Below are 23,132 nucleotides of genomic sequence, written 5' to 3' on the forward strand. Positions count from 1 at the left end.
GTTGAATGATCTGAGTTTCTTTTGTGGCAACTGAATATATGAATCTCTTTCTACCTCCATGATCACATCTCCTTTTCTTCATTTAGACTATTTCCTCACTAATACCACTTATGAAGGTTAGTTTGGAAGAAGACTATAGAAGAATTAAAAGCTAAACTAAGAGTCTTCAACTTTGTCCAAGAATTGAGGGAGAATTTAACAGTTTTTGAGCATAAGAGCAAAATAAGCAAAGTGGTGCTTTCAGGCCATGAATTAATAGTGATGGTGAGGATGGAACAATGGGCAGCCGGGAAGCAGGAAAACAATGTTGGTCTTTTAGCAAAGACAGATTTCCTCTTCTTGGCATAAAGCTAAACTTCATTTCCCTCACGTCTAGATATGGCCATATGACTGATCTTTACCAATGGATAATGAACACATGTGGTTATTTTCAGTCTGAAGAAGTTAAAAACAGATGTGTCTTCTCATGCTGTTGATTTAAACTCCCATCTGTCAGGCTGATAATGTCAAAATAACCATGAAGCTACATATTGAAGATGGGAAAGCTACATAAGGAAGAAGCTGGAATCTGTAAGTCATCACTTGGAGGAGAGCCACTCATCATGAGGTCATCTGTGTTGGACTTTACGTGAGTGAGAAGCAGCTGGTGTCAATTTTTCTGACTAATTGAAGTCATTGTAACAGGGACAGTGTGGGATAATGAGTACAAGGAATGCAGTACGCACTGGTGGATTGAAAAGGGAGAAGCATTACGGAGGAAAAATGGCAGAAGAATCAAGGACGACTTCAAGGTGAGCCTGTAGCCCTGGAGGAATTGTCAACAGAAATAACAATGTCCAAAACAAGAGCTGCTTTGGGGAAAAGAATGCAACAACTTGTATTTTAGACATGTTGAGTCTGATATATTATGGTATATCCAGATGTAATGTAAATGCTTGCAAAATAAAAAAAGAAGAGTTGCAGAAGTAAATTGTGTGTGTGTGTGTGTGAGAGAGAGAGAGAGAGAGAGAGAGAGAGAGAGAGAGACAGAGAGAGAGAGAGAGAGAGAGAGAGAGAGAGAGAGAGAGAGAGAGAGAGAGAGAGGAGAAGGTTTCGGTCTCGTAATAAAAAAGGTAACATGTAAAATGGCTTTAAACTTTTTTAACCCAAGTGAATTTGCTATTTAGTTTGGACACTAGAATAGCAAGCAAAAGTCTTATCTTTGCCTCTAACTACATATATGATCTTGCCTTTGTGTTATAACCTGTCTTAGTTTTCTCATGAGGGGTTTGAACAGGTTTTGAAACAGCTCTTCCAATCAGAACCACCCACAGAGCTTTAAAAGTCCTCCTGTCTGTGCCCCTTCTCAGACATACTGCATCAGTGTCCAAGGTGTGGACACAGCCAACATGAGGCCCTTCCATGTCAATGATTTCACCCCCTCAGTGGGGAGCTGGGTGGCTTAGCCATGAATTTCACTTAGAACAACTTTTACAAACAGTGTCTCATTCTCCCTATTTAAAAGTTTTCACCATTGGAAGAGGGTGGGTTGTGTGTAGGCATGATTTTTTCCAAGTCAATCTTTTGGTGAAGAAACATTCTGGAAGCAGAAGCCTCCTTACAATGCCCCCATCTCAGTAAGGCAAGAAGTTACATTAACCCAGTAACTAATCAGAGAGGTCATATAGTACTAGTAGTTAAGAGTCTGGACTGTGGAGTCAGATTGGGCTCAAATGCCCTCCTGCTCTTAGAAGCTAAGTAATGCTGAGCAGTTCCTTAACTTCTCCATACCTTAGTTTTCCTATCTGTAAAATGGGACATGTACGGAAGGTATTCTATAGGGTTGTTACGAGACTCAAATATATCAACATATGCAAAGAGCTTAGAAAGTGCTAGAACATATCAAGTTTCCCATTAATGCTAACTATTATCATTATCAAAACTATAGACTCAGAACTCCTGGCAACAGGTGGGAGACAAAGTAGAGAGGAGGGTGGAAACCTTTGTCTACCCTCATGTCTATAGGTGTGGGAACTGGCTTGCTTTCTGGGGACTTTGGAGCCAGATATGGGTAAAATTTGCAGATGTACTGCAAAACTGAAATTCTCCTTGCTGCTGCTATCTCAGGAAGATTTTTAAAAACAGCACATTTTGTGTCCACCCCAGCTGAACAACCAGAGTAACAGAATTCCAGTGAAGTAAGCAACCCCCAAATCGCCCAAATGTCTGCTTTTTAAAAGCCATATTAAAAACAACAACAACAACAACAACAACAAAACCTAGTTAGGAAGGTATTGTAGTTGTAGATCAAGGACATAATTTATGCTTTTTTTTTTTCCTTACTGTGGTGATTCTCAATATTTGATAATTTTGTAATTTTTTTTGTTTGTTTTTGTATTTCTCCACCTTCGGAGTTCATGATTCCATTCTAATACCAGTTAGCCTTTTTAAATTATGGCATTATAAAAAATCATACAAATTAAACTTTATTCTCTTTATTTTTTTAACCTGAGAATTTCTCAGTGCATGTCAAGATAACTAGAGATACAAAAATCATAGTTTTCACAGTGATTTGGACAAGACCAAATGTAAAAATTTGCTTATGCCTGGTAATTGGGCAGAGAAATCTCTGAGCCTTGTTCCTCATAAATCTCTGGAAATTGGCATAAAACCTAAAGGAGAGGAGAAATAAAGTCTCAAGGCTGTTTTCCAACGAGGCCCTCCAGCCACAGTTCTTGCCTCTAGTCCCATGTCCATTCCTTGGGTGGAAGAATTCTACAAGCAGGGCCGGGATGAAAAGATACTGAGTGAGGGAGGGCCCAGCTCAGGACTTAAGGGAGAACTTTACCATCAGGGCAGAAATTAGGAGTATGTCCTCATATGTCTATAAGATGTTTGTGTAAAACAAGCATCTTGAGATGTTTTTAAAGGGTGGAAATCGAACTCTCAAGTGCAAAATAGGGCAGATAAGCAGGGAATATTTAAACAGTGACCAAGGGGTGAATTTTCCTTAGTGACTAATGAACTTCATTGATATCAGGATATATGGTTGGGTCTCAGTGCTGATAAAGGAGTTTGCTGGGGTGTGTCAGTGATACGACACCACCTTTTCCAAAGTGACTGGTTTGAAAAGAGATTTCCACACCTAAACCCCATATAAAGCCCATATAAAGGGCAGAAGCTGCAGCAGGTAGTCTCACTTGCTCCAGCACCTTCTTCCCTTCAGACAAAATGAGAATCCTTGTGAGTATTTGTTTATGCTTCTTTATATTCTTGTGCTTGCATAGAATGTTCACATCCAATATTTTCTGTATTTCAGGGTTCTTAGACAAACACTGGGCATACTTCTAAGCTTCTGTAATGGAATTAATGATGTCCTTGGTAGGAATAGTGTTGAATATTAAGTTGCATATTAATTTGTCCATTTTCATTTCTTTGTGGTGTTTCCTAGAAAACACAAAGAAAAAATTTTGGAACTATCTAGAGAATTTTAATTTGGAGGATTTTAGATAATTGCTATTATGAGTGTTGGAGGGAATGTAGGCATTTTCTGCATGTAATATCTAAAGGAAGTGGTAATTTAAAAATAGTATCACTACTACTACTACTACTACTAATAATAATAATGGCAGTAGTTATTTCCCAAGTGCATACTAAGCCCTATGATAAACACTTTACATGAATAATTTCATCTATTCATTTCAATAACTCTCTAATGAGTAGCCTTTACCTTATTCTATGCTCAGATGCAGAGTGGAACTGCTTATCCAGTCTCTCTTCCTTATTCTCATTTAGCTGCTGAGGGAGAAAGCAGTCTTGCACACTCATAAGATGTTCAAGACTGTCTGCTTAAAGAGTTCCCTCTCCCAGTAGTCTCTTGATTTTCTAAGAGGAGACCTACTCCTGAAACACAAACCTATAACCATAGTGTATTGATCACAGTGTTGGGTAGGTGGTTATTAGGCTGCAGGGGACACTTCCTGAGCTTTCTCTCATCGTACCACTAAGGTGGTCAGTCCTTCACCCACCTTTAAAAATCTCTGTATTAGACCCATAAAATAGAATACATCAGTGTGTCAAAGGTTACTAGAGCTGGCCTGGAGTTAGAGATGATGTGTCCCTATGCAAGTAGGCAGGTTGGCTTTCTGCATACAGGTTTTGTTAGACACTCCACACCGTCACCAGGCGAGCAGTGTTATGGGTGATCGGGAAAAGGAACTCCAAATGTCCCACTGACAGTTCTTTAAGCCGTCTGCCTTCCTGCAGACCCTCTCCATTAGCACTTTTCAATGACAGCGTAGTACACTGTGATACTCAGAAGAGACAGCACAAAACCAGGATCAGCATGTTGGATCAGACTTTTACACAACCAAAGCAAAATGTCAGGGCTGACTCAGGGTCAGTCTCACAGCTGCTGGCTAAACACTTGTCTGATGGTATCAGTAAGGCATGGGTTGTAGGAGAACATGGAGGTTTTCCTGGGTGTCAGCGTCGAAAGTTAATCATGCCCTCATGTATCTTATTTTCATAGTTTCCCTTAGAAATCCATTGTTGTCTATTGCCCAAGAATCAATTTTCAACCTTTTTTACCATCTTAGTCTCAAGGAATAATTATTTATTAATATATATTTTTTACCAGAGGACACACATTGACCTCTTGCAATCTAAAGTATGAATCACACCAGGGTATTCCCATAGTAAAATCAGTTTTTTCTCACTGTTCACCTGCCCCAAGTTCTTTCTGGCATAAGAACACATGCTATGTATAAGGTTTTGATAGTGGGAAGAGCTGAGAATTGGGTGACAAAGGTAGAACATGTGTCTGCCAAATAGCATGAGTAAGTGAATGTGTGTGTTTCAAATTTTGGAAATGGACTATTGACCATCCATGACCACTCACCAGTAGCTCTAGGTGTGCATTTTTCTGAGGTATTTATGCTTGTCCTGTCCAGTGTCCCCTCATATCTCTACCGTCAATGATTACTCTATGGTGAATGGAAGTGAATGGTCTGTTTTTCAGGTGGGATTGCTGGTGGTTCTGGCCATCTTTGGAACACAATCTCATGGATATCAGGTGAGTTGATTCATTATGGACTTTATAGTTTGGCAATGTGGGGAGAGGAGAAGGAAGATAGAAGATAATTTGAAGGACAGTAGAGAGTCCATATGACCTATTTGAGATAGAATTCTGGAAATAATCAACCATGGAAACAATGAGATTGATTATTTATTTCCAACTGCAATACCTTAAAAATGTAACCTATTGCTTGAAAATGTGGTCAGTCTCATTTCTCCTGTGATATCATTGCTTTTTCCCTATAATATATAGAAAACCATGAGGAAGAATTTTGCATTCTTATTTTAGCATGTGCTTAGATCCCAGTGGAGAGGTTTCAGGCTTCAATTTCTTGTTCATAGCAAGTGGAAGGCTTTGTTTTGCTGGGAGGGATCCTTTCAAATGCATGTGATTTATGAAAAAATCATTATGTCTTTGTTGTCAATCTAGGTTTATAACATCATCAGTCCAAACAACAATGGTGGCAACGTTCAGGAGACAATTGCAATTGACAATGAAAAAAATACCGCCACTGTTAACTTTCATTCAGGATCGTGTTCCTCTACCACGGTTTTTGACTATAAACATGTAAGCAGCAAGGGGATTTCTATATTCTTCAAGACTGGGTTTCTGAAGAGCAGAGGGGTAGTCATTTAGTACACATTTGTATTCCAAAATCTATCCTTGCAATTCCGTTAGAATTTCCTTACTTCTACTTTTCCCTTTAAATAATCAAGCTATTGACTAAAAAATAAACAAAATCATTTCTAAGAAAAAAAACATAGAAACATACATGTTTACTTGATTTTTTAAACATACACGTTTACTTGACCTCTTCAAATGGAAATTGGAGCATGATAATATTGTTTCACTACAGGCTCAAAGCAATGTCTGGCACACAGACTCTCAAAAATATTTGTCAAATGAATAAATAAATGAATTAGAGCTTCTAATAAAAAAACAATTATGCAGAAAGAAAACCAATCATGAAACAATCGCAAAATAGCAGAAATCCAGATTATACACATTTAACTATATATGTAGGATATGTAGTAAATCATACTTCTTCTGTATGAAGGGAAGTATGTTCATTAAAAACACCTAGCTATTTCCAAGTTTTAGTTACTGTTATTAACAAGTTTCAGAAACCTGCTCAGAAAACTTATTCTGTCCTTTATCTACTTATTTATTTGTCTGTTTTCCATCTGTTCCATGGACAGAATTAGGGACCTGCTTTTACCTAGAGACAGAGCTGTGTACTGTGGATATAAGTGTGTTGTCGTCTATCTCACTGGTTGTCTGAACATGCTTTTCTTCTTTTTTTTTTCTTGTAGAAACCTTCCCACACACTTCCTACCCATGGCATGTGTCCCCTTCCAGGACACATCTGAAATTATAGAATTTTTGAAAGATATGGTTTAAAAGTTAGTTGTCGTAAAATTGTTTTTAAGCAGATGCCAGGGAAATCCCAAAAGTGTCCTTACAAAAATAAAGTGCTGAGGATTTGGTTTCAGCCTCTTCCACTCTCGTCAGTCTTGGCCTCCGTCTATTTCTGAATTTTAGGAACTGGCAATTTATGAGAAATGAAAAATAGGACGTATAAGGTTTATGTTATATATAGTCTAATAGGCTATATAGTTATTTGGAATTCTGTAGAGGAAATTCCACTCTAGATGAAAATTAAATGGCCTTAGGTTCCTTCTGGCTCCAATGTCTTCACCTTCCATTGCTCTTCCAATCCCACCTTCCTTCAACCCATCCCTATTGAGTCAGCCTGGGTTTGAGGTGGAGAAAAGATGAAGGGAAGATAGTAAAGGAGGGAGGAATAGATGAAGCATGTATGTGTGGGGGGTGAGGGTGGACGTTGGTACGTTAAGGAGAGTTTCCAAAGCATCGCTGTCCAATAGAACTTTCGGCAGTTGTTGAAATGTTCTGTATCTGCATTTTCCAATACAGGAGCAGCTAGCTACTTGTGGCTATTGAGCACTTAAAATGTGTGACAGAGGAAGTACATTTTAAATTAGATTTAGTTTGAATTAAAATTTGAATAGCTGCAAGTGGCTAATCACTAACATATTGGAAAGCACAGTTCTAAAGAATATTGTAATTACTCCAAATTGAGGAAGAGGCTGGACAAAATCAATAGAAAGACAGAGAACTACTGCTTCTCAATCTTTCAAACCACAAACTGCAGACCCTGGTTCCATAACGTGAATAGTGGGGCACAAATCATGGGTTTTCACAATTTCAGAGATAGTGATGAGAAGTGAAAAGTAAAAATACTATATAGAAGAAATCAAATGGATAGAACTGATTACAGATCAGAAAAGTCACACGTACTCACTGTGTGTGTTGAAGGCTTCTCAAGGCTCATATGTCATCCTCACTAAGTTCAAAACCCAGTCAATTGGGAGAGGTAGTAACTGTGCTCTTGCTGCCTCAGGGTTACATCGCAACTAGGATACTTTCCCGAAGAGCCTGCTACATCCTGAAGATGAACCATCAAGCCATCCCTGCTCTGGACCAACTCGAACGGTACATCTACGAAAGGAAGGTAATTCTGGAGTATCCTTAAACATTCCCTGTTCTTGAGCCAAGAGATACTGGTGCCTATGGAGAAATGAAGAGAGTAAGGGATCATAATATAATACCTTATTGCTTTCCAATTATTAAAGTGTTTGCACATTTATTGTTTTTGATGCTGGAGTACATCCATTAGCTTGATTGCCACCATAAAGCCCCAAATGCAATAACTTATGATAAATTCCACTGTCTCTGTAGAAAGAGCTAAACAGCCTCTGTTCTCAGAGCAGATCTCTAAGAAATAGTGATTGGCAGGAAAATGAGTGGAGTTATAATATTCAATAACACAAGGTACAAAGAAATAATATGGTACAGTGAGAGTAAACTGCATGAGGCTAAAAGTCTGGGGTTTAATTCTCCCTCTGTAATTTCCCCTCTGTGCCACCTTTGGCATAGTATTCACCCTCTCTTGGGTTTCATTGTCACCAGAAACAAAATAATGGTAATAATGAGGCTTCTCTGAAGATCAAGTGGTCAGAAAAAGGTGATGTCTTGAGATCCCTGACTGCCTTCTATTTAATAATCTGAAAGAGAAGAAATCACATTTTAGAACAAAATATCCCAGATCATGTCAACGTATTTTACCTAATCCCACTCTTGTTATATTGATCTAGGCTTTGAACACCATGTTCTCCAACAAATATACCTGGGTCAAGTACAACCCACTGCAGTCTTTGCTTACAGATGTGAAATGGTTCCTGTTTGGGTCACCCATTGAGCAGCTCTGCAAGCATATCCCCTTATATAAGGGTGAAGTGGTTGAAAACACACGTGAGTACCAATAAATCATTCCTTCACCAAATATTTTCTGAAAGCTCCAGGGTGCCTGCCTGACAGTGATAGGTGTTGTGTGAAACACAAATAAATGTGAAACATGACTCAGTTTGGTTTACTTTGGGAATTAAGTACCGACAATGAGTAGAAATTGTACTAAATGTTTGGGAGGAGAAGTACAGAAATGAATAAAACTCTGCCCCCAAGGAACACATAGTCTAGTGGAGAAATTGACCAGTTAACACAGAAGATGGAATAAAACAGGATTCCTGGGTGTCAAGGAAAAAAGATTGGAATCGTTAATATACAACACGGTGACTAGTTAATGATATGATACTGTATACTTGTGGGTTGCTGAGGGTTCATCTTAAGCATTCTGTCCACACATGCAAAAAAAGTTACCTATGCTAATTAACTATGTGAGGTCATGGTTGTGTTATCTTGATTTTGGTAACTATATATATATATATACACACATATGTAATTATCACGTTGTACCCTTTAAATATACACAAATACATTTGTCAATTATTCCTCCAAAATGTTAAAAAAAAGAAAAAGAAAGAAATAGTCTCAGAATCTAGGATAGAGTTGGTCAAAGAAAAGAGCAGGCAAAGTGCACTTGACAGAGAGAGAGAGACAAAGCCCTGATTCATCCAGGTAATATACGCTGCTGCGGTCATTTCCTGGTATTTTTACCCAAAGTTTCTAAATATGGCAGAGAGGTCAGAGTGATAGACAGGTTGGGCCACTGATGTTGAACACAGCAACAACAGCAAAAATTCCCCAGAGTAATGGAAGGTAGATAAAGAAGGAAAAAATGGCATTTAATACATTTCTACTGCCCAGAAACAATTTTTAGCTAAGACATTTTCTTTTTGTAAGGTCATTAGTGCTTGTAAGTAAGACACATAGGCATGGCATCAACTCCGAATGTCATGGCATCAATGGGATTGAGTCAGATGGTACTTCCAGGAATCGTCGGTCTATTTAAGCTGTCATTATTCTTTGCAATACAAGTATAGCTAAAATCCTAGTCAAGACATTTACAAAAACGCATTTGTCTGCTGCATTCTAATAATATATTTCTTAATGCTTTCTCCAAAAATGTTCCCCCTTTTCAGATACAGTCGGCGCTGGAGCCTGTGCAAAAGCTGGACTCCTGGGCATCTTTGGGATTTCCGTCTGTGCAGACATTCACGTTTAGGCCTCCGCCCACTGGTGTCATTTTTTCAAAGATATATCCTTTTGTTTCTACTCAGCAGCCAAATTCAATTCTTTCCCAATGGCCCAACTGATTCTGAGATTCAGTAGTAAAACATAAATAATGTATTTACAGATATGTGGGTGTTTTTTGTTTTTGGGTTTTTTTTTTTTGGTAAATAACAAAAAGATGCCAAATGATGTTTATGTCAACATACAGAAGGAAAGTAATTGCTAGGATTTCAAGTAAAGCACATAAAGTGTGTCAATTCCCAGATAATATAGCTGGGTCACATAAGGCTGGCCAGTTGGGTGCAAGCCTCCATCTTCCCATCTGCTCATTAGCCCAGCTGCCCATCTGTCCATTCAACATACCTGGGCTGCCTGGGTGGAATAGGGACTCTGGTGGCACTGACCTCCATCTAGAGTGTGTGTGTGTGTGTGTGGGGGGGGGGGGGTTGTGATACCCTTATCAAACAACTTCTGCTCGGATGAAGGAAACTCTCCTTTCTGACAAAGCACCCAGCATGGAGGGCCATTCACATTCCTTTGAGCTCATCAAAGCAGTAGACTCAATCTTAATAGACACTATCATGATATATTTTGTCCCAGAGTGAGGAAAGAAGGAGGGAAGAACACTAACTATCTCCTAGAAAAAGAGGTGTCTTCCTGAACATCTTAACAGGAGTGAGAACCTATCCAGGAATGGCAAGTCAATATACAAAAGGAAATCAATTTTTCTAATATTTCAAATCAACTGCTCAGAGTAGTCGTATTTGCAGATCATATGGGTGGTTCTCACGTGGCTAGTCAGCTGGGTGCAAGTTCAGAGCAAAGAGGAACACTAACAAGAATTTCTCTCTCTGTCACTGACTGCTCCTCTTCCCAACGATGCACATCTGCTTCACAATAACTATTTCTAAATATAGTTAAAGCACTTACCATGGCTCAGCCCTGGGATAGATATGCTGGAGGAAGAGCCCAAGCAGAACAACCACAGTCAAGACAGTTGTTTTCTTGTTGGGGAAGTGAGACACTTACATGAACACATTTGTAATAACAGTAAAAAGGTACATAATAAAGTGCTGAATGAATGGTGGACTAGCTGGTACCTTGGTGTTTGCAAGTGATGGAATCCAAATCTAATTAACTGAGGCTGGAGGAGGTGGAATCTCTTATCTCATCCCTATCATAGAAGAATAGGGATATTCTGGTCTTGGGTGGCTAGAATTCGGTGCTTGAAGGTGGCCGACTCTCTTTTTCCTGTCTCAACTCACCTTCTCTCTCTGTGTCAGCCTCAGTATCTTACACTGGCTTTCCCCAGGATGACAGAACCACCACCATCTTCTCAGTGTCGTCAGTGGAGAGGCAGTTCTACTTGCAAATTAGTTTTAACTTAAAAATCTCTAGGAAGGACCCTATGAATCACTTGGGGCACATTCTGACTCCTGTAGCCAGGACTGGGAGAGGTGAAGGGTTGGGATAGGGAAAAGGGTGTTATAATTGGCAACTTCCTTTGGAATCTATTGCTCAGAGATGTGTTATCCTCATGAATTTTTATAATGTCATTCCCATTTTAAAAACAGAACTTTGAGTTCCGCTTCTCCCCGACTCTGCTTTCTTTAAGTCAGTTAACGCTGCTCAGGGCTGGTGTCATACTGAATACCTGTTAAGAGCAGCTTGTGGAGTGGGCCAGGGACATGCAGTAGTCTTAGGAACACCCGAGTTAGCAGTTGCTGTAGGTGGCCCCCTGCAGCACTGAAAGTCTCATGCTCCAGCTGCACATAGGACCTGGGGCCAGGCCAGAGGGCTGAGTACTGTGGGGGAATGTGGAGCCATGGACAGCAACAACTCTGCTCAAGGAGGACGGCTGAGGGCATTGCCTGTGTGAGGAGGAGAGCTGGGGGCATTCCCTGGTAGGGAGGAGGGCTGGGGGGCTACCTATGTGGGGAGGAGAGCTGGGGGCATTCCCTGGTGGGGAGGAGGGCTGGGGAGCTGCCTGTGTGGGAAGGAGAGCTGGGGGGCTGCCTGGGTGAGGAGGAGGGCTGCCTGGGTAAAAAGCATTGCCAAAACTGACACAGGACAATGAAAATCTTTCCAGAAATCACTGCTAAGATACATGTTAAACTGTGGTAACAGTGTCTCCACCCCAAGCAGGCATCAGGATGAAGGGAAGCAGCACATTTCAGGCAGGATAAAGGGCCCGACTCCTGATCCCTTGGGAAAGTGAGAGCATGGAGTGGGCAGGGAACCAGACAATAAACTATGGGCAGCTACTGTCCTCAGCTGGTTGGTGAGCCAGCCCACCCATCGCCACAGACATTCAGTTCTTCCCTCGGGCTGCAGGGAAGCAGGAGCGATGGGGAGACTTCAGAATATCACCGTCTAGGGTGGAAGGGATTAGGGAAGGGAGCAAGATTTTCCCCCTAAGGGAAAGTCTGTTGATGGAATGCCATTCTCTGAACATGGAGCCCAGGGAACTTGAACTCTGTCTTGGATCTATCTCCTCTCTCTGAAAAGGGCCTCTTGGACAAGGGTGAAATTTTTGCAAGCATCTCAGTGATTTCTTGGAGGGGGATTTCTGCATGAGTCCTAGCTGGGATGTAGACATAACAGAGGACTTCTGGTGATCCCTCTGAGTGCCTGTTTGCAGAAGGATAAGGGCAAAGCTTCAGGAGACCTGGGACACGGTCCTAACCCAACAACAATTCCTGGATGGGAGGAGCAATGCCAAGCACATGGTGACATCTCGGGCTCAGAGTTGACCCTGGTTCATTTCCCAGTGGGCTCATGCTTGAAGCCTGAGGGTGTGGAGTGGGGACTGTGAGTAGAAGCAACGGAAGGCATAGAAGAGAAAAGCCTTTTGCCTTTTTTTTTTTTTAACTGCAGTTTCTCTAAGAAACCAGGGCATATGTTGCAGCAATGTGAATGACTGACACCAAAACGTGGGGGCAGACAAACTCTTGCTATTCCTGCTATGTCCAGAGGGCCTTGCTCTTCTGACCTCCTGAGGCTCCCCAATCAGTGGCAGTGATGGCAATGTGTGACCAGGGCCCACCCTCAACAGAGGGGCAGCAGCTAGTGGAGGCCGCTCAGCTATGGGTTTCCAGTTCTCGGCTCTCATTTCTAAGAGGCAGCATTGGAGATACCAGCAGAGGTCAATGGCAGCAGCTGCCCCAAGAGAGGAGAAAAAGAAAGGAAAATAGAAGATTTCCCTCCTTGGAATCAATAGACTAATTCTTAGTCACTTCTCAGGTACTCCCAAGGAGATTTAAAAATTAGTGCAATGGACCCAGGTAGAAGCTTGAGTTCTTCAAGCATGGGTGGAAGACAGTCTGTTGTTCATGTTAGTGTGATCATATTTTTAAAAAGCTGGTAGCCCTGATAAACATGGAATATGTTTGGTGTAGGATCAGGGACACTGGTTTGAGATTCAAATACAGTCAACTTTTTTGGGTGTGTGTGTGTGCTGGAGTAGATAAGCTCTGTGGATAAACATTGACAATGGTCATCAGTAAGGTAGTGCTATAGACTGAATGTTTGTGTCCCCCCCAAAATTCACCCCCAATGTGATGGCATAAGTGCCCTCTTAGAAAGGCCCCAGTGAGTGCCCTTGTCCTTTCCACCATATGAGGACACGGTGAGAAGATGTCCATCTATGAAGCAGGAGGGGAGCTCTCACCAGACATGGAATCTGCTGGGGCCTTGATGCTGGACTTCTAGCATCCAGAACTGTGAGAACTAAATATTTGTTGTTTAGAAGCCACTCAGTCTATAGAATTTTTGAATTTTGTCTTCCCAATCCCAACTCCTAAAAGACCTAAATCTTGGTGCTTGTATGGAAGATTGTTTATAAGGTAAAGATTGAACTGGTAATCTGAAGGACCAAAATCTTCCTTGACAGGCCCTGGAAGGTCAAGAGGACAGCCCTTGCTATGTCTCAGGACAGCTATTTCAGCCCAGTCAATGACAGTCAGGAGTAATGAAGCACAGGCAGGCAGCAGGCCTTGCACCCAGAGTCTCTGAGATGAGCCCAGTCTAGCTGGCAGATGGAGACAAATGTGGTGGGTGTGTATGGGGTTTTAAAGTCTGTGGGAAGTAACAGGGATGTTATGATAGTCAGGTGAAGCCTGGAGGTGATGGGAAATTCAGGAGCTCAGACTTGTGGGGTGGGCGTGGGGGGAAACTGGTGTAAGAGCAGTCGGTAGGTAACAGCTCTCACACCATCACAGAGCTCCAGGCAACTGTAATGGGGACTCAGGCACACGGGGCAAAGATGGAGGCTGAGTGTCAGGGACAAGGTATATACAGGTTGGGTGGGTGGACAGCCATAGTAACTTAACTCTCGGGACTCACGGGACCAGGCCCTGGGGCCAGATCCTGCTTCGTGGTCCTCTCAGGGCCTCTCATGGACCAAGCCTTGACTTGTCATATCTGATGTTTCCACTCTAAAGGTGTTTATGCACCTATCTCTGTTTTCCTTATCTTTGACAAGCCCTCTGGGACCAATTCATAGGTTCTGAGCCTCTGGCCTGCCCACCACACCCTATTTAAGCCCCATTCCAGGTTTATCTTGGGCCTTTCCCATGCACTTTCCCTTCTATTCATCACTGAGGCAGCCACACCAGGTCATGACTCTACAGAGCTGTTGCTCAGCTCTGTCTCCTGCAAATTGGCACGGAGTAACCTGACTTCTCCCACTCCAGGCACGTGCACTATTCAGCACTCAGCCTGTCACACCCCGGCCCAGTCCCACCCTCTTTAAAGTGCTCCAAATGTTAACACCACCTTCTGTGGATACCTGTGTCTGTATCTCCGATACGTGCTCCTCTGTTTATCCTTGGTTCTAAGGTAAGGGGAACCAGGGATGGTCTGTGTGGTGTAGGCCCCTGTCTCTGTCCCTCCCAGCTAGATGAATGGACACTTCAAGAACCAGTGCTAAGAGGCCAGGCCCCTTATTCATTTGTAACAGACAGAAATGCCTGGGAGTTACCACAAAGGGGTTGAGACCAGTTCCAAAGGGGAGGTCTGGGAGGTCTAATTTCACTTGGATCCGCTCGGGGATTTTCATGGTGCGGGCTGGGCCACCACATTGAATAGGCTTCCGTAGAATCTCGGAACCAATTTGCAGGAGACAGAGATGTGGCCTCAGGCTGACTGCTTGTCTGTGCTGTGGCTAGTGTCTTTTATTTATGTATTTATTTATTTACCTACTTATTTATTTATTTATTTATTTATTGCCAAACTTCTCAGGGATACCCCAATGAGAGGTCCTTAGAAATGAGATGTTCCAGGAGAGACACCTCCTCCTTCACCCCATGCAGATGTGCGATTCTGTGGACTGCACGTGGATGGGAATGCCAGGAACTCCAAACAGGACAGTGCAGACAGGGAGGGCTAGACCACCACCTGCTAGACCAGTGAGACAAGAAACTTTATTATTATTCTAACCCAGAAGGAGACATTGTACCCAGTTTTAAAGATCACGGAGTGGGATCTTGCGTGGAAAGGTAGAAAGTAGAAATGAGGAGCTTTCTATCAATACAGGGGTTGGGTGTTGGGCCCCTGAGTGCTGGTTTCAGGCCAGTAGCCCTGTCTAGATGGGTCCGTCCTGCACGGGGCCAGCCTGGAGGTTCAGAGCCCAGGAATCTCACCACAGATGGAGAGCCCCATAAAGGACAGAAGCTGGATTTCAAAACAGGAGTCAGGGTCAACTGCCAGTGCAGTACCTTTAAGAAGAAAGAGAAGCATTTCACACAAAAAGATTCCTTACTCACTTTAAGACCCCAAAATACAGAAGATATATTATGATTGGTACCTAAATCGGATGTGGTGCTCAGGAGAGCTCTACAGGCAAGAGACTGGGGACTAAAATGGGAGCTCTCCCCTATACTGAAATAATTGGCCTCACATCCCCTCTTTCTACTCTGTCCATTTCTTTTTGTTTGTTTTATAAATTTTGGGGGGAATATTGGGGAACAGTGTGTTTCTCCAGGGCCCATCAGCTCCAATTCACTGTCCCTTCAATCTAGTTGTGGAGGGCGCAGTTGAGCTCCAAGTCCAGTCGCCATTTTCAATCTTTAGTTGCAGGGGGTGCAGCCCACCATCCCGTGGAGGGAATTGAATCGGCAACCTTGTTGTTGAGAGCTCACGCTCTAACCAACTGAGCCATCCAGCTGCCCCTCCGGAAGCTCAGCGGCAGCTCATTGTCTTCAATCTACTAGTTGTGAGGGCACAGCTCACTGGCCCATTTGGGAATCGAATGGCAACCCGGTTGCTCAGAGCTCACGCTCTAACCAGTCGAGCCATCTGGCCACTCCTCTTTCCATTTCTTTTACAGATTGTTAATCATCCTCCTTAATTCCCAGACCCTCAAGTTCTCCCTGTTTTCCTGCTGGATCCTCCTGTTATGAAGAAGCCTTGTCCCTTAGGTTAATTTATATTAATACTAAGATGTAAGTGACTGGCAACAGCCTAATCGGAAGAGGTTACTGACTATATCTGGAATAGCAGGCAGATTTTGGAGTCTTATCAGGGAGCTGTCCAAACAGGTCACCACTGAGCCCCACCTTGTCCCCAGCAGGGGTGCCAGCCACTGACATGTTCCTTCCCCAGTGTGGTGTGCAACTATTAGGGTCCTGCTTTCCAACTTCTGGGCAGCGTGAGAAACAGGAGGACTGAGAACCCCAGAGCAATGGGCCTCTAATGGTGGGACACCAGGCGTTGGGCTGCTTGGGCAGAGGGTGACGAAGCTTGGGGTCAGGTGAGGGGATCCAGCAACTTTCAAAGGAGATGACTGTCCTTAACATTCTGGTAAAACTAAGTTAACTCTGCTTTCTATTCTCAATGAGCCCTGGTGTCAGGAATTCTCTGCCACCTGGGGAAATATATCCCAGGCCACATTGTTGTGATACCCAGTAACAAAGAAATGGAATAGACCTGAAAACTGTCCTTAGAATTTGCCAGTGACGTAAAAATCATATTTTTCTCGCAACCTTGGCCTTGGATTTCTAGTTAAGTTATTCACACACCTTCTTTTTGCTGCTGGGCAAAGTAGGTGGGGACCTCTCGGCACATGTCCTTGATGGGCATTCCATACTGGGCTAAGTTCTTGACTCGGCTGGGTAAAACAGTGTAGGTCAGGCCACGAGTAGACGGATAACGCTCTAAAGCCTGGAAGAGGTGGCATTTCAAAACGGTGAGACAGCTTATAAAGGTGGTACAGCAAGGAGGAAAAGGAGAAATTATTCCAGTGCACGTGGGCTATTTAATTTACAAAAATAGCTGTGAACCCAAACTTGCCCTTGTGGTTCGTCTCTAGATGTAATATCCTATCTGGCCACAAGGTGACGACATTACTCCAGAAAAATGTGTGTAAGCGGCCGTCTTTGAGACAGTCTATTTCTTGAACCTCTCTTAATGTCTTAACTCTTCCAGCCTCCAGTGCTTTTCTCATATCTAATGATAATATAGAATAGTTTTAGAATTATTTGTTGCATTTATATTTTTTCGTTGTTATAACTCAGATGACTGTAATACTTTCTACTTCTCTTGAAAAAAATTAATAGTTTTTTTGTTTTTTTTTTAATTAGACCTGAAGTGCATTTTTTCCCAGAACCAGTGACCTTCCTGCCACAGACATAAATGTCCAAATATCCTGGGCAGGTTACTTAAGCAAATGACAGCAAATTTCAACGACTTGCCAAGGACTTCCTGCTGATTTTTCATTTATTTGACTACCCTTGTCATTTAAGAGGCTGAGGGGAATTGCATTTCAGCAGTCTTGGGCTTATTTTTAACTAAAGATAATATGTCTGTATGTGTTTGGTATGTGAGCGGGGAGGAGAGAAGCCATGGAAATGCAGATACTCTACTAGTTCACTCAATATTTATATTCAACAATTTATAGTCACTAACATGTAGCTCACACTCCTTTGGAATATACAAAAATTATGTCATTACATAGAATTTTTGTTGATCCAATTATTATTTGACTTAAATGGGCCATGGACTGGCCTTGGGGTCCTTTGCATGACAGTGCGACTTCACAGGCATTAGGGACAAGCATGAACTGAGTTCTCCCTGTGTGAAGAGCATCATTCTAGGAGACTAGGATGCAGAGTTGGAAAACACCAGACTAGGAGGGAACCACGGGGAGCTGGTCTCACTTACCTGGTGGTCCAGGACCTTGATAATGTCATCCAAAGTTGGGAAGGCAGCTTGGTCCATTTTGGCCAAGATACAAGCCATCTTGCTAAACAGTTTAGCCACCAAGAGGGCCTTAAAGAAACACAGTGGAACCATGTCATTCAGTCAGTCACAATGTTAGGGGGCCACATAGCTGTTCTTTAGGCTGTGATGTAGAGCACCCCGGGGGAGGGCAGCCTTGGGCACCAGAACGAAGGGCTAGGAGCAGGACTGGCGGTGCACACAGAGCCATGCTACTCCCCAGGGCCTTGTGGCACTGCCCACTGCAGGCATGGGAAAAATCCCCCAGGACGCTCTGTGCACCACCAATGGCCTAGTGGGACTAGAGGCAGGCCCGGTAACAAAGCTGACTTGAAGGTCCTGCTCTGGCACTTAGCAGCTTGCCCATCTGTAAAGAAGAAATAATAGACCCTCCCCCACAGTGCTGTCATGGGGATGAGCTGATGAGACGAGATACGCACTTCTTGTAAAAGCATCTTGCAAGTTACAGAGAGCTCTTGAAATATACAGGGTAATTAGGAGCCTTGGGTCATGCCCTCTAGACCCTGATTCCAGGCCTGGGTCTGCCACTGACCACCCCTCTGCATGGATCTGGGCCTATCATATGGCCCCTCCAGCTTTGGATCAGAGTAGCGGTTCTCCAGAAACGTCTGTCTTAACCCAAGGACACCACCTGCATCTCCCTCCTCTAGCCAGAGCAGTTCTGACTTCTATTCTGTGTAGTGGAATTTATGAAATATTTTGTTTGAAAAAAAGTTTCTGTGGTTTAAAACAGAGATGGAAACTACTAGACTACATGACCTCTAGGATGATTCAGGCGATGTCTCCTTGAGGAAGTCAGGAGTGGGTTAGGTGAAGAGTGAGGGAGAAGGTATTCAGGGAAGTGGGGACGGTAGGTACAAACGGCAGCAGAGACAAAGCCTGTGTTTGAGGTGTCTGTCCTGAGATGGTCAGTGTGGAGGTGGGCAGAGGGGCTTCCAACCCACAGGGGCTGGATGGCAGAGGGTCTGGGCCAGAGTGAGTAGTTTGGGCTTTTACTTCATTTAATCCTCTCAGAGTCATTTCACATAGGAAAGGTAGCTATTGGTGCTATTTTTCAGATGAGGAACCTGAGGCACAGAAAGGTTGAGTGATATCTCACTCTGTAGCTTTTCTATCGGAGAGTCAGGCAAAGGACATGGGTTGCGACTCCCCAGTTCTGCGTCTTTCTGCTAGGTCTTACTATCTAAGGATATGGAAAAGTGGAGGCAAGATTTCTAAAAGTAAAAATAATTCATTCATTTTTGGAAATATACTGGTTAAAATCTGAGCTCAAGACCAAATCACTCCTATAGCATATAACAGTTATAAGAAATAGGGGTTCCTTAAATGGCTCTCTTATTTCAGAGACCTTCCGGTGCCAGGTGAAGTCCACCTCACAGAAACGCAAACTAACGTGGGATCCCTACAGACCACAGAACTTCCTCCTACAGTCACTGGCTCACAACTACAGGAAAGCTGATCCCTTACCTAGAGAAAGGTATTCCCATCGAGAGCCTAAACCTAGAGAAGGCAAATGTAGACAGTGTCCTCTTCTCTCTGGGAAAACAGAAGGTTAAACTGTGGAGCAGACAAGGCTTTCCTTGGCATTGTAATGAGCGTGTGCCACATCTTACATTCTTGTAGTCCAAGGCTCCATCCCATTCACTCAAAACATTGTTGTCTCGGATGCTGACCGTACCTCGGAAGGCATTGACATGGATGCTCTGGGTCCCAACAGATCCATCTAGAGAATGGCTGTCACTGATGTTCTGGAGAAAACCACCCAACAGGGAGAAGAGTTAGAAGTCCAGAGCTCCTGCTTTGCCCATCTCTTGCAGGTTTCAAGGGGCACTGACAAGAGGAAAGTCACCCTGGATTATCACCTAGGAAATACTTCTGCTAAAGGAAGACTAGGCAGGTTGGATGTCCTCCACCCTCACTCACCATCAGGGCCAGAGATGGAGTTAGGAAGAAAACCGCAAGAATAGAGGACACAATCTGAAATGGAAACAAATATCAGTGTAACCCGGCGCCCTTAGTCTCAGATGAGCCCAGAGCCTGGAACTCATGGACCCCTGGGGTTGGAGCCTTCTCAAGATGATCTCCGGGGTGTGACAATTAAGTTCCTGAACTTGTTGCAACGATGTTGCTAACCTATTTTGATATCAGAGGGATTATTCATTATGAATTTGTACCAACTGGACAAACAGTTAACCAAGTTCACTATTTGGAAGTGCTGAAAAGGCTGCGTGAAAGTTAGACGATCTGAACTTTTTGCCAACAATTCGTGCCTCTTGCATCACAACAAGGCACCAGCTCACACGGCACTGTCTGTGAGGGAGTTTTTAGCCAGTCAACAAATAACTGTATTGGAACACCCTCCCTACTCACCTGATCTGGCCCCCAGTGATATCTTTCTTTACCCAAAGATAAAGGAAATATTAAAAGGAAAACATTTTGACGACATTCAGGACATCAAAGGTAATACAATGACAGCTCTGCTGGCCATTCCAGAAAAGAGTTCCAAAATTGCTTTGAAGGGTGAACTAGGTACTGGCATCAGTGCATAGCTTCCCAAGGGGAGTACTTCGAAGGTGACCTTAGTGATATTCAGCAGTGAGGTATGTAGCACTTTTTCTAGGATGAGTTCATGAACTTAATTGTCTGACCTCGTATAACTTTCGCAGTCTCTTGTATCCCTGGGACCCCAATATGTATCAGGAGACTATTCAGTGTGGTTGGTATGGGATGTGCTGCCTACATAGGAGACAAAGCTTTAGCGTTTACTTAAGAACTTCTTTTGCTTTGCTCCACTCCTACTGTTAATCACTAGGTTAGATATTAGGCAACCTGATCAACCCCTTGATCTGCACAGAGGGCAGGATCATCCTGGGCCAAATTGTAAAACAAGTGATAATTCAAGTTCTCAGTCTCCCTTTTCTGCACCTTCTTCTCTCTTCCCTACTACTGGGGACCCCTCTCTGTATCCTCTGGAACCTGATATCCTCGCGGTTTATTTTTCTCTAGATTCTCCCACCTTGCCTGAGAATAAAGGACCATGTGCCACCTATTTACACCTTATTTGGAAATAGTTTACTTAAATGTTACTCGTTCTTGAGATATTTTCAGTGAGTCATTTTCTCTTGGTGTAGCCTGCCTTACCTGTTGAGGGAATTTCAGGCGTCGGAGAGTAAGTGGAAGAGAATTAGTGGGGCAGGAATAGGTTAGGATGAGAATGTGTGACAGTGAATCTTTCCCTATACCCCATAGCTTATTATCCAGCTCACTCAGCTCAAGTGCACTTACAACATAAGCAGAAATCGACTGGCAACCTCCCTCTCCTCCATTCCCACAATATCCTATGCAGTATTCCACATTCAATGACACCATAAAAGTGGGATTCACCTTTAAAAGAAAACAGTTGCTCTATGCACAATAATCAAAATGCAGACTAATCAAAGAGATACCTGAGATTGCAGCTAACAATAATATTTTATTAAACTATTTTGAGAGTTGGTGCCATATATTAAATATATCTGAAACTTTACTTCTATGGCAACTTGTAAATAAGATGAATTTAGGAAAAGAAAACCCTAAAATATGAATATCTCCTCAACCCTTAAAGATTCTTGACCTTTTAAGAAACCCATCATTCAGATGTTACAAAACAGAAAGTCTTGCCAACAGAGAGGTTATGCATCAAATTAATATTTGGAAATTCTAGTTGGGCTTAATTTGAAGTGTCCATAGGGGGAAGAAAAAAGAACTGCTCCCTGGTAAGTTTGGCTCTGAAAACGTAATCATCTACATTTGAAATCAGAAAATATACTTACAAGGTGTTTCATATTCTCTCTCTCAGACCCCATGCAACTACTGCATAATAGAATTTTCCATGTCTCATTTATTTTCTAAGTCTGGTTTATATAGTCCTGGACCTTTCAACTGTTGCCATAATAAAGTACTCTGGGGTAGTTAACCATAATCCAGATACCATTCAAGGGGGAAAAAAGGCAAGTTTATGCAATCACAGTTATCACTTTTCTTTAACTACTTCTAAATATTTTCCCTTTTCTGTGATACCTCTACTGGTTCCAAGGCAAACATGGAAAATGAACAAGTCTTTGTGGGCCAGCATGCCCATGACCTTAATGACTGAGGTATGAATTGCAAAAAGTAGATCTCGCAAAATGGTTCTGACACAAAATCAATGAGTTCACTGTTTCTACTTCTCAACTCCAGAGAAGTTGTTTATCAACAGAGGAGGGTTGAGAAAAATCTTATGAAGCCAAAAGAGATGGATTGGAATTACAAGATTAGATTGAAAAGCAATCTGGTTAGCTCTTCATCCAAACTCCAAATCATATGGTTTGCTCTTCAATGCCCTCTGCCCACTCACCAAGCTGGCCTCGTTTTACCTCTTCAAACATCCACCTCTGGTTGATTTCCTGATATTCTGATATTTTGCTTTCACTATGTGGTTTGTCTCTCTCCTGGCAGCTTTCATTTCAGGGTATTTTTTCCCCATAAAAGACCATTTAACCAGCCTTGGAACTCCTGAGACAATAAGAACACCTTCCTATGATAAAGCACTTCAATAGATATCTCTCTAAAGAAGACTAATCATCAGAGAACTGCAAATTAAAACCACAATGAAATATCACCTCACGCCTATTAGGATGACTATTATAAAAAAGACAAGAGACATCAAATGTTAGGGAGGATGTGGAGAAAAGGAAACCCTCACGCACTGTTGGTAGAGAACCCTATGATTTCACTGATATGTGGTATATAAACCAAAAAGAACAAGACAAACAAATGAGAAACAAAAACTCATAGACACAGACAATAATTTAGTGGTTACCAGAGGGTAAAGGGGTGGGGGGTGGGTGATGAGGGTAAAGGGGATCAAATATATGGTGATGGAAGGAGAACTGACTCTGGGTGGTGAACACACAATGGGATTTATAGACGATGTAATACAGAATTGTACACCTGAAATCTATGTAAATTTACTAACAATTGTCACCCCAATAAATTTAATATAAAAAAAAAAGAAATGTAAATTGGTGTAACCACTATGAAAAATTGTATGGGGGTTCCACGAAAAATTAAAAATTGAACTACCGTGTGATCCAGAAATCTTGTTCTTGGGGATATAGCCAAAGGAACTGCAAACAGTACTTTGAAGAGATATCTGCACACCTATATTTATTGCAGCATTATTCACACTAGTCGAGACACGGATGCAAGTGTCATTTGACGGATGAATCAATAAGAAGATGTAATTGCACACACGAGAGTGAGAGAG

The 23,132-nt window shown here is 42.5% G+C and overlaps 2 protein-coding genes across 2 annotated transcripts; one reads left to right on the forward strand and one right to left on the reverse strand.

Moving 5' to 3' along the window:
* Positions 1–536: 536 nt before the first annotated feature.
* GKN2 (gastrokine 2) lies at positions 537–9,732 on the forward strand (the record flags this gene model as incomplete). The annotated part of the gene is made up of 7 exons (XM_081068841.1): positions 537–570; positions 685–791; positions 5,000–5,053; positions 5,486–5,623; positions 7,479–7,589; positions 8,233–8,389; positions 9,517–9,732. The coding sequence occupies 7 exons, from the start codon at positions 537–539 to the stop codon at positions 9,597–9,599; spliced, it is 684 nt and encodes a 227-aa protein (XP_080924967.1). The 3' UTR covers positions 9,600–9,732.
* A 5,497-nt stretch (positions 9,733–15,229) lies between these two features.
* On the reverse strand, positions 15,230–21,690 carry LOC308505789 (gastrokine-3-like; the record flags this gene model as incomplete). The annotated part of the gene is made up of 6 exons (XM_081068463.1): positions 15,230–15,324; positions 16,627–16,768; positions 17,768–17,875; positions 19,459–19,593; positions 19,769–19,822; positions 21,658–21,690. 6 exons carry the CDS (start codon positions 21,688–21,690, stop codon positions 15,230–15,232), a joined length of 567 nt encoding a protein of 188 aa, XP_080924589.1.
* Between the last annotated feature and the right edge of the window lie 1,442 nt (positions 21,691–23,132).

This window comes from Rhinolophus hipposideros (assembly GCF_964194185.1).
Source record: "Rhinolophus hipposideros genome assembly, chromosome: 12".
In the NCBI taxonomy this organism is placed as follows: Eukaryota; Metazoa; Chordata; class Mammalia; order Chiroptera; family Rhinolophidae; genus Rhinolophus; species Rhinolophus hipposideros.